At 39.1% G+C, this 12,247-nt stretch overlaps 1 protein-coding gene across 7 annotated transcripts in view; it reads right to left on the bottom strand.

Annotated features, from left to right (window-relative positions):
- The window catches only part of Sirt4 (Sirtuin 4), a 34,814-nt gene that overhangs the window by 18,781 nt on the left and 3,786 nt on the right, over positions 1-12,247 (bottom strand). For 6 of the 7 annotated variants that reach the window (XR_011393639.1, XR_011393641.1, XR_008408502.2 and 3 more), the window contains exons 2-4: positions 11,795-12,161; positions 11,251-11,455; positions 7,886-8,028 (exon numbers count right to left, since the gene is read on the bottom strand). Coding sequence is in view for 3 of the 7 variants with exons in the window: in XM_070097674.1 (XP_069953775.1) it covers positions 7,886-8,028; positions 11,251-11,455; positions 11,795-12,055 (609 nt within the window). In the remaining 4 variants the exon portion in view is untranslated. The remainder of the gene's footprint in view (positions 1-7,885; positions 8,029-11,250; positions 11,456-11,794; positions 12,162-12,247) is intronic. The other variant, XR_011393640.1, reaches the window with a different exon arrangement.

Below are 12,247 nucleotides of genomic sequence, written 5' to 3'. Positions count from 1 at the left end.
GTTAAAGACCGAGTGAACAGTGATCAGCCAATGAAAATACCAGAACTGTACCAGAGGAGAAAGTTGCAAGATGCAGGGAGTTAACATTTGCAAGGGTTCTGGCATACTAAACTGAGCATGAGGGAATTATATACAAAAATTAACAAGTGTTAGACAAGAACCTGGTGCTATGGGCCTGCCATTTTCAACTATTTGAATAGCAGCTTGGAGACTGGAGGGACAATAAAGCCATACTGTGTATGACCAGTTAAAGAATGTCACGAGGTGAAATAAAACTAATACCCTAAAATTTGATCACTTAAACACTTTTTTTTAAGCTATTATTTTTGTTATATTAGACAGTGATGTTTGAGTTCATAAACAGTCTGAGAAGGAAGAGGGACTCAAAATTTTGTGACAATGAAAAGTCTGTGAATGGTAGGTATCATTTATGATACACTGTACTGTGCACTACAAGGAATTCTGAAACCCCAGTTCACTACAGCAAGTGAGAAGGAGCACTTTATTGTTATATGTCACTGAGCTTACTGTATACAGCAGTGCTTTTCAACTGGGGTGACTTGTCACCCTGGGGTGATCCAGGCTAGGACCAGGAATAACCCAGCATAGGACCAGGAATAACCCAGCATAGGACCAGGAGTGACCCAGGTTAGGAGCAGGGGTGAAGCAGCTGAGTATGGTGAAATCGCAGCAGTGATATATATATACATTTTTTTCAACAAACCTGCTGTATCCCACTGAAGCAGAGTGGCCTAAAAAGAAAAATGAAAGTTTTCTTTTTAAATTTAGTAATTCATAAAAGAGAAGGAGTTACTTGTTCCTTGCTCCTGACATTATAGTCGCCTCTTATGACATGCATGCCTTATGGAGGAAGAATTCTTTTCCACTTCCCCATGGAGATGAGAGGAAATAAAGAACAAGAACATGCATGTGTAGTGTGACCTAAGTGTAAGTAGCAGTAGCAAGATACACTTGCTATCCCACGTTTTTTTTTTTTCCCAACAAACTGGCCATATCCCACCAAGGCAGGGTGGCCCAAAAAGAAAAACAAAAGTTTTTCTTTTTAAATTTAGTAATTTGTACAGGAGAAGGGGTTACTAGCCCCTTGCTCCTGGCATTTTAGTCACCACTTACAATACACATGGCTTATGGAGGAAGAATTCTGTTCCACTTTCCCATGGAGATAAGAGGAAATAAACAAGAACAAGCACTAGAAAGAAAATAGAAGAAAACCCAGAGGGGTGTGTATATATATGTTTGTATACATGTATGTGTAGTGTGACCTAAGTGTAAGTAGAAGTAGCAAGATGTACCTGTAATCTTGCATATTTATGAGACAGACAAAAGACACCAGCAATCCTACCATCATATAAAACAATTACAGGCTTCCATTTTATACTCACCTAGGAGGATGGTAGTACCTCCCTGGGTGGCTGCTGTCTACCAACCTACTACCTATAATATATATATATATACGTACATTTTTTTTTTTCAACAAACCGGCCGCATCCCACCGAGGCAGGATGGCCCAAAAAGAAAAACAAAGGTTTCTCTTTTTAAATTTAGTAATCTATACAGGAGAAGGGGTTACTAGCCCCTTGCTCCCGGCATTTTAGTCACCTCTTACAACACGCATGGCTTACGGAGGAAGAATTCTGTTCCACTTCCCCATGGAGATAAGAGGAAATAAACAAGAATAAGAACTAGAAAGAAAATAGAAGAAAACCCAGAGGTGTGTGTATATATATGCTTGTACATGTATGTGTAGTGTGACCTAAGTGTAAGCAGAAGTAGCAAGACGTACCTGAAATCTTGCATGTTCATGAGACAGGAAAAAAGGACAACAGCAATCCTACCATCATGTAAAACAATTACAGGCTTTCGTTTTACACTCACTTGGCAGGACAGTAGTACCTCCCTGGGTGGTTGCTGTCTACCAACCTACTACCTAGATATACATGTATATTTCTTCTTTCTTTCAACACACCAGCCATATCCCACCGAGGCGGGGTGGCCCAAAAGGAGAAACGAAAGTTTCTCCTTTTGGGTCATATATATTTCATTTATATTTCATTTAGAGGCACTGTCAAGAAATTTTAATGAAAATAAGAAAAAATTTTGGAGTGAGTTAAACAAGTTAAGAAAGCCTAGGGAAAGTATGGATTTGTCAGTTAAAAACAGAGTAGGGGAGTTAGTAGATGGGGAGAGGGAGGTATTAGGTAGATGGCGAGAATATTTTGAGGAATTTTTAAATGTTGAGGAAGAAAGGGAGGCGGTAATTTCATGCACTGGCCAGGGAGGTATACCATCTTTTAGGAGTGAAGAAGAGCAGAATGTAAGTGTGGTGGAGGTACGTGAGGCATTACGTAGAATGAAAGGGGGTAAAGCTGCTGGAACTGATGGGATCATGACAGAAATGTTAAAAGCAGGGGGGGATATAGTGTTGGAGTGGTTGGTACTTTTGTTTAATAAATGTATGAAAGAGGGGAAGGTACCTAGGGATTGGCAGAGAGCATGTATAGTCCCTTTATATAAAGGGAAAGGGGACAAAAGAGATTGTAAAAATTATAGAGGAATAAGTTTACTGAGTATACCAGGAAAAGTATACGGTAGGGTTATAATTGAAAGAATTAGAGGTAAGACAGAATGTAGGATTGCGGATGAGCAGGGAGGCTTCAGAGTGGGTAGGGGATGTGTAAATCAAGTGTTTACATTGAAGCATATGTGTGAACAGTATTTAGATAAAGGTAGGGAAGTTTTTATTGCATTTATGGATTTAGAAAAGGCATATGATAGAGTGGATAGAGGAGCAATGTGGCAGATGTTGCAAGTATATGGAATAGGTGGTAAGTTACTAAATGCTGTAAAGAGCTTTTATGAGGATAGTGAGGCTCAGGTTAGGGTGTGTAGAAGAGAGGGAGAATACTTCCCGGTAAAAGTAGGTCTTAGACAGGGATGTGTAATGTCACCATGGTTGTTTAAAATATTTATAGATGGGGTTGTAAAAGAAGTAAATGCTAGGGTGTTCGAGAGAGGGGTGGGATTAAATTATGGGGAATCAAATTCAAAATGGGAATTGACACAGTTACTTTTTGCTGATGATACTGTGCTTATGGGAGATTCTAAAGAAAAATTGCAAAGGTTAGTGGATGAGTTTGAGAATGTGTGTAAAGGTAGAAAGTTGAAAGTGAACATAGAAAAGAGTAAGGTGATGAGGGTATCAAATGATTTAGATAAAGAAAAATTGGATATCAAATTGGGGAGGAGTATGGAAGAAGTGAATGTTTTCAGATACTTGGGAGTTGACGTGTCGGCGGATGGATTTATGAAGGATGAGGTTAATCATAGAATTGATGAGGGAAAAAAGGTGAGTGGTGTGTTGAGGTATATGTGGAGTCAAAAAACGTTATCTATGGAGGCAAAGAAGGGAATGTATGAAAGTATAGTAGTACCAACACTCTTATATGGATGTGAAGCTTGGGTGGTAAATGCAGCAGCGAGGAGACGGTTGGAGGCAGTGGAGATGTCCTGTTTAAGGGCAACGTGTGGTGTAAATATTATGCAGAAAATTCGGAGTGTGGAAATTAGGAGAAGGTGTGGAGTTAATAAAAGCATTAGTCAGAGGGCAGAAGAGGGGTTGTTGAGGTGGTTTGGTCATTTAGAGAGAATGGATCAAAGTAGAATGACATGGAAAGCATATAAATCTATAGGGGAAGGAAAGAGGGGTAGGGGTCGTCCTCGAAAGGGTTGGAAAGAGGGGGTAAAGGAGGTTTTGTGGGCGAGGGGCTTGGACTTCCAGCAAGCGTGCATGAGCGTGTTAGATAGGAGTGAATGGAGACGAATGATACTTGGGACCTGACGATCTGTTGGAGTGTGAGCAGGGTAATATTTAGTGAAGGGATTCAGGGAAACCGGTTATTTTCATATAGTCGGACTTGAGTCCTGGAAATGGGAAGTACAATGCCTGCACTTTAGGGGAGGGGTTTGGGATGTTGGCGGTTTGGAGGGATGTGTTGTGTATCTTTGTACGTATGTGCTTCTGAACTGTTGTGTTCTGGGCACCTCTGCAAGAGCAGTGATAGTGTGTGAGTGTGGTGAAGGTGTTGAATGATGATGGAAGTATTTTCTTTTTGGGGATTTTCTTTCTTTTTTTGGGTCGCCCTGCCTCGGTGGGAGACGGCCGACTTGTTGAAAAAAAAAAAAAAAAAAAAAAATTCAGGGAAACCAGTTATTTTCATATAGTCGAACTTGAGTCCTGGAAATGGGAAGTACAATGCCTGCACTTTAAAGGAGGGGTTTGGGATATTGGCAGTTTGGAGGGATATGTTGTGTATTTTTATACGTATATGCTTCTAAACTGTTGTATTCTGAGCACCTCTGCAAAAGCAGTGATAATGTGTGAGTGTGGTGAAAGTGTTGAATGATGATGAAAGTATTTTCTTTTTGGGGATTTTCTTTCTTTTTTTGGGTCACCCTGCCTCGGTGGGAGACGGCCGACTTGTTGAAAAAAAAAAAAATTATATATTTCATTTAGTAATATATACAGGAGAAGGGGTTACCAGCCCCTTGCTCCCGGCATTTTAGCTGCCTCTTACAACATGCATAGCTTACGGAGGAAGAATTCTGTTCCACTTCCCCATGGAGATAAGAGGAAATAAACAAGAAGAAGAACTGGAAAGAAAATAGCAGAAAACCCAGAGGGGTGTGTATATATATATGCTTGTACACGTATGTGTAGTGTGACCTAAGTGTAAGTAGAAGTAGCAAGTACCTGTAATCTTGCATATTTATGAGACAGACAAGAGACATCAGCAATCCTACCATCATGTAAAACAATTACAGGCTTTCGTTTTACACTCACATGGCAGGATGGTAGTACCTCCCTGGGCGGTTGCTGTCTACCAACCTACTACCTAGACATGTATATTTATATATATACAGTGGTACCTTGACTTAGAAGTGCCCCAACGATATGAGTTTTCTGACTTGCATGCTATCGCTCAGTCGATTTCTTGCTTTGAGTTGCGAGCCAAAATTCGAGTAATGAGCGAGCTTCAGATATCCCGGCACTAGTTAGCACAGCGAACGCCACAACATCAACCCAGCATCCCAGTTTTCGTGCAGTTATTTTTCCCAAATTTCTTTTTTGTAACCATGGGTCCTAAGTAAGTGTAAAGGACAGTGCTGAGAAGAAGAGGATGATGTTCATTGAATTAAAGCATGAAATCATAGAAAAACACGAGAAAATTGCTTTTGTTTCAGTGTTTTCCTTACAAAACTAGTGAACTAGTTCAGTTAGCCTCACACACACTCTATTATCTCTTATAATAAAACCTCAGAAGGGCAAGAATGGGAAGATATGGTCAGAGTGATAATTATTTTTTACCTCGGGAGTGGCAACCACCACTCGTCACATAATGACATATTTTATTCATTCTAAAGTATATATCATGTTTCTATGTTATTTATATTGTTTATTATGTCACAATAGATCAACTGTGATAGATAAATAAGCCGTAGAGTTGATATTAGCGTTATACTGAAGTATTTTCTCCTGCCTCCTGAGAGCCAAGAATTCCGCTGGAACAGATTAATGGCGTTTCAATTAATTTCAATGAGGAAAATTGATTTGATATGTGAGCAAATTGAGTTACGAGCTCAGTCATGGAATGAATTAAACTCGTAAGTAAAGGTACCACTGTATATGCAAGACAAGGAATGGGGGGTGGAAATCTTTAGCTCAAGTACTTTCATACTTCTCAGTGCATCATCAGGAGCTATGCAATGTTGCAAGGGAGCAACTAAAGCAGGAGGAGTTTTCTCTGAATGGCATAGTGCTGGTGTGTCACGGGCCGCAGCTTATGTATATATATATTTTTTTTTTTTCAACAAACCGGCCGTCTCCCACTGAGGCAGGGTGACCCAAAAAGAAAGAAAATCTCCAAAAAGAAAATACTTTCATCATCATTCAACATTTTCACCTCACTCATACATAATCATTGTTTTGCAGTGGTGCCCAGAACACAACAGCTTAGAAGCATATACGTATAAAGATACACAACATATCCCTCCAAACTGCCAATATCCCAAACCCCTCCTTTAAAGTGCAGGCATTGTACTTCCCATTTCCAGTCCTCAAATTTGGCTATATAAAAATACCGTTTCCCTGAATCCCTTCACTAAATATTACCCTGCTCACACTCCAACAGCTTGTCAGGTTCCAAAACCCATTCGTTTCCATTCACTCCTATCTAACACGCTCACACATGCTTGCTGGAAATGCAAGCCCCTGACCCACAAAACCTCCTTTACCCCCTCCCTCCAACCTTTTCTAGGATGACCCCTACCCTACCCTTAAAGATTTATCCACTCTCCAAGCCATTCTACTTTGATCCATTCTCTTTAAATGACCAAACCACCTCAACCCCTCTTCAGCCCTCTGACTAATACTTTTAGTAACTCCACACCTCCTCCTAATTTCCACAATCCGAATTCTTTGTGTAATATTTACACCACACATTGCCCTTAGACAGGACATCTCCATCACCTCCAACCACCTCCTTGCTGCAGCATTTACAACCCAAGCTTCACACCCATATAAGAGTGTTGGTACCACTATACTTTCATACATTCCCTTCTTTGCCTCCATAAATAAAGTTTTTTTGTCTCCACATATACCTCAACGCACCACTCACCTTTTTTCCTTCATCAATTCTATGGTTAACCTCATCCTTCATAAACCTATCCACTGACAAGTCAATTCCCAAATATACCTACCATCTGACTTACGACCTGCTCGACTTACGACCACTCGACTTACGACCGTGTTTTTTATGCAAAATTTCTGGGAAATAAACAACTATTTGTGTTGTACAGTGTTTATCCTAAACCTTACAGTATAAAATACAGTACTTACAGCATAAAAAGTAAAGTAAAACATGAAATACCAAAATAAAACAATAAAATAAAGTCATTACAAAAATGTTTTGTTGATATTCAGTAGTAAAGTTCGACTTACGACCATTTCAACTTACGACTGGTTTCTTGGGACCGAACTCGGTCGTAAGTTGTATGGTAGGTGTATATGAAAACATTCACATCTTTTATACTCCCTCCCTCCAATGTGATATCAGTATTTCTTTATCTAAACTGTTTGATACCCTCATCACCTTACTCTTATCTATGTTCACTTTCAACTTTCTACTTCTACACGCCCTCCAAAACTCGTCCACTAACCTTTGCAACTTTTCTTTCAAACCTCCCAAAAGCACAGTATCATCAGCAAAAAGTAACTGTGTCAACTCCCATTTTGTATTTGAATCCACAAAATTTAATCTACCTCTCTCCCCATCACCCTAGCATTTACTTCTTTTACCACTCTATAAATATGTTAAACAACCATGGGGACATTATGCATCCCTTTCTAAGGCCTACTTTTACGGGAAAGTAATCTCCCACTCTCCTACACACCCTAACCTGAGCCTCACTATCCTCATAAGAGCTCTTTACAGCATTTATTAACTTACTACCTATTCTATACACCTGCAACATCTGCCACACTGCTCCCCTATCCATCCTATCCTAAGTCATAATATATGATAGTGTAAAAACATTATCAGGTGACTTAGATACATTTCATAATGAAAAACAGCCCTTTTCCACCTGCTTACTGTACAGGGTTGGGAACTTCAGAGCTGTACAAACAGGTCCCTCCTGTATCACATTTTAGTATTGGAATTAGTGGCTACTCCTTTATTATTAAAAAATTAAACAATCTGATAGCCCAATATGTTTGCACTGTAGCTAACATCCTCCTCATTTTTTTCAAAAGCATCAAAAATTACTGAAATACTTGTATAGAGTTAAAACCAAATAACAGGGTCACCTCAGTGAGTTCAACATCTCCATCAGGTCGTATTTCCAGAGAGTGGGCTGACATGTGTTGGTTATCTTCTCTTAATCTAGTTTGGAAGCTGTGACGGGTTACCGTCTGGCTGCAGGTTGTGCATATCACACTGAATGCTGTACCTGTTGGGAAAATTTTAAATTCAATGTGATTTCTGAAAGCATTTGCATATTATGTAAGCTATTAGTGATTTCTATTATTGTTTACTGTACAGAAATTGTAAATGGAACCTTTATAGATGATGTTTCACCCCTTCCCCCCAGTTTTCTTTATTAGGCTACATCTGACTGTGTCTTAATGTAGCTCAATGTGTGGGTGAAATGTCATCAATAAGGCTTCCATATAACTACCCATGTACAGTATCCCTTTACCATCATCTTATCATTATATACCCATACTTAGGATAAGATTTATTCAGATTTTTAACCCAGAGTTGATTTAGTATAAGCCAATAAGATGTAGAGCAGAGGGAATATATATACAGAAGAGCTTATGAGCAGAAACACGTTCTGATTTCTTGTATCATAACTCTTACTTGTTGTGTTATTTAACAGTGATACCAATGTATTACGATTTTCAATAAGCCAGGTTTATTATTTGTAACCCTTAACCCTTCGAGGGGTCAGAACCCGACATGAAACCTTGTCTTATGAAATGACAGAGAATCTTTTTCCGGACGTAATGAAACCAAAAGTACAAAATTTGACGGAAAACGTAATGAATTACACTCTCGCAAATTTAGCGGTCTCGGAAATAATAACACATTGGCGATTTCGCTCACTCTGAACCCTATTTGGCAATTCCATTGTTCCAGTTGACCAAACTCACAGCTATTTTACTAGTATTCCTTCCATTCTATCGACTTAGTACAAGAAACCACCCATTTATCAAATTCAGCTGCCCAATAAAGGGATCAGAAATCGGTAATTTGGCTTTCACGCAAAATTAAAAAGCTGCTAATTTCAAAATACAAGGTCCAGAGTAAACAATGTATGTCCCTTCTAGCTGTGATGTCACGAGTCTCTCACATGTGAGCTGTAGGATCACATGGCACTAAAACAACGTTTTCTCTGTTCACTCGTCACATTCTCAGGATTCTCCTATATTATGCTTGCTTTCCATTTTGAATTTTTATTCATGCAAAAAATAAAAGATTTACTGTTTTGCAGACTACTGCATTATTGTAATACAGTGGACCCCTGGATTTCGTAGTCGTCGGATTTCATAATATTCGGAAATGGCAACTTTTTTTTCATCAAAATATTGGCTCGGTGATTGTCATTTAACTCGGTAATAGTCATTCATCCTGAACGCGTTTGAGCGGCCCGACACACCATTTACAGTCAGTGTGTCATTGTTTATCAGCCAGTGAGCACGATCCCACACATTCATACGATAGATTTTGTAATATTCCATTCATTTTAGTGCTTGCAACTGCTAAATAAGTCACCATGGGCCAAAAGCTCCTAGTGCAAGCCCTTTGGTAAAGAAGGCAATAAACATGATAGAATTCAAGAAAGAACACACCAGCCAGGGTGCTTCCCCACACACACACCAGTCAGGGCACTTCCCCACACACACAAGCCAGGGTACTTCCCCACACACCAGACAGGGTACTTCCCCACACACACGATTTGATTTGAGTGGGACTTGGCCATGAGTGAATAGAATTATTAAAGCTTATTGCTTGGGAAGCATTGAAAATTGGGTTGGGCAAATGCGATTCTGTTAGTGGGATGGTTTGTGAAGAACCTACCTAGTATGGGCCAACAGGTCTGCTGCAGTGTTCCTACTTTCTTATGTATACCAGCCAGGGTACTTCCCCACACACACCAGCTAGGGCACTTACCTACACACCAGCCAGGGTACTTCCCAACACACATGATTTGATCTGAGTGGGACTTGTGCATGAGTGAATAGAATTATCAAAGCTTATTGCTTGGGAAGCATTGAAAATTGGGTTGGGCAAATATGATTCTGTTAGTGGGATGGTTTGTGAAGGACCTGCCTAGTATGGGCCAACAGGCCTGCTGCAGTGTTCCTGCTTTCTTATGTTCTTATGTACACCAGCTGAGGAAATTTCTTCAGAGGAGGAGAAAGGGAGAGGGAAGGTGCCTTCTTCAAAGTTTAAGGACATTTGTGCAAAGTGGAGTGAGGTGCAAACATTTGTGGAGGAACATCACTCTAACCCTCTCCTCTCCTCCCATCTTCCATACACCAACAAGAGTCTTCAATAAAGGTAAGTGTGATATTATTGTTTTATACTCGATTTCTCATTCTTTTCTGTATGTAAAACTATATTTAATCTATAAATAATTTTTGTTAATACTTTTGAGTGTCTGGAATGGATTAATTGGATTTACATTATTTTTTATGCAAAATGAATTCGGAAATCGTCACATTTGGGTTTAGTCACTCTGGAACGGATTATGATAACCTGGGGTCCACTGTAATTGTATACATAATGTCAGCACATTTGTGTACATGTATTAGACTAGCTAGCTGGACATATGTTGGATGAGTGACATAATTTGTGTACTCAGGAATATCGGCAAAAATCTAACATTTCTGCTATCTTGAGTTCAGTTTGAAGCCACTTTCAGTCCTGAAACTAATAAGATCATCTCTATTTCTGTAATATATCTTGATGAGACTAAGAACAAGAATAACCTATTGTACACAACAAAATCACTATTTTAAACCATACCCCCGGCCGGGATTGAACTCAGAGACTCCATATCAGGCCACAATAAGATTTATCCAAAAATCTAACATTTCTGCTATCTTGAGTTCAGTTTGAAGCCACTTTCAGTCCTGAAACTAATAAGATCATCTCTATTTCTGTAATATATCTTGCATTCTATCATATGAGACTAAGAATTCAAGAATACACCCATCAAAACCAAAAGAAAATACACAACAAAATCACTATTTTAAACCAAAAACACTGCAGCAGTTTTTTTTCCCATTATGCACTGCTTGCCGTAAGAATTTTTTTTATATGGTGCACACTTACTGCATAGACCCATTCTCTCATATCCAGGCCCAAATTTACTGCTCACAGCTTATCTGAGCGAGTTGAGCTCATAGTATAGAGCAACAAGACTGACCCTCAAAGATTTAACAATACACAATGCTAAGTTATTATTACATTCATAGGGGAGCACTAAACCGTAGGAGTCATACAATGCCTGGGTAAATGCGAGGCATTCAGGCTTGATCCAGAGAAGGAAGGGCAGATTCCTATTCCTTGTTTCAAGAGCCCTCTCGATGGCATCAAGAAGCCTCCTTTGAAGAAATATTATGCTAAAGAAGAGGCAAATGCACACAGTGCTTTACTGTACCATGAAGTTCGTGGACCCTGCGACTTCCAGCCTTTTGATGTAAATTATCAACATTTTGGGTTACTATGCAGTGAACCTTTCCTCTTCTCTCCCACTCTGCCAGGGTCAGGTGTGAGATATTTGGTTTAAAAGATGAAAAGCGTGGCCAGCCTATGTAATTTCTGGCCCAGTAGCTCTGCCGAGCTTTGCTTGATCTCATGAAGTGCTGAAAAAAAAAATGCCCAATTTAGAATCAAGAAATACAATGTTGGTTTCCTTCATCAATAATGAATTAAACAAACACATTAAAGAGAGCAACAAAAAATATGTATAAAGTGTGTTAGCTGAGGAGAAGCAGGTTTAATTACACTTCATATGAACAATATGTATACCCATAAATACAATATTCTTATCATTAAAATTACGTACATGTATTATGAATTCTGAGTGAACAATAAGTAACTTTATATATATATATAGTTCTGAGATTTAACTCTAATTTGATAAAATGTATTCTGTTTTGTAGCTTTAATAGAATAAGAATATAAAATAGGTGAGATCTCACCACATACTGCACCGGCCTTCTGGTACTAGTAGCGTATAAACCCACACCTTCTGAACGGTAGTCTGGAATGCCGCTCTCGGTTGAAATACCTGCCCCAGTAAGCACAAACAGCTTGCTAGTACTATCAATAAACTCTTGCATCTGATTTAGTGCCCAGTCCTGGCAGGGTGTGTGTTTTGGAACAAACGTATAGTGAACACACGTCCTGCTGAGAAATCCCTCTGGTTGAAACACAACCAAAATATTTCGTTTCATAAACATTTTTGGGACATTAATAATGTTGTAACACCAATCAGTAACTGGATATGCAGTTGTTTACTGAAATCTTCAAGTGGACAGCCAATGATGGCTTCACATCACTCCTATTCTGAAAATATATGAAATTAGGATAAAATATAAAAAACAATTTAATAGTATACTATACATGAAATACATTGAATAAAAAGTACCAAG

Source organism: Cherax quadricarinatus, chromosome 59, assembly GCF_038502225.1.
Source record: "Cherax quadricarinatus isolate ZL_2023a chromosome 59, ASM3850222v1, whole genome shotgun sequence".
Lineage (NCBI taxonomy): Eukaryota > Metazoa > Arthropoda > Malacostraca > Decapoda > Parastacidae > Cherax > Cherax quadricarinatus.
The sequence above is the reverse complement of the archived record's forward strand: the minus strand, read 5'-3'. Positions and strand labels throughout refer to the sequence as shown.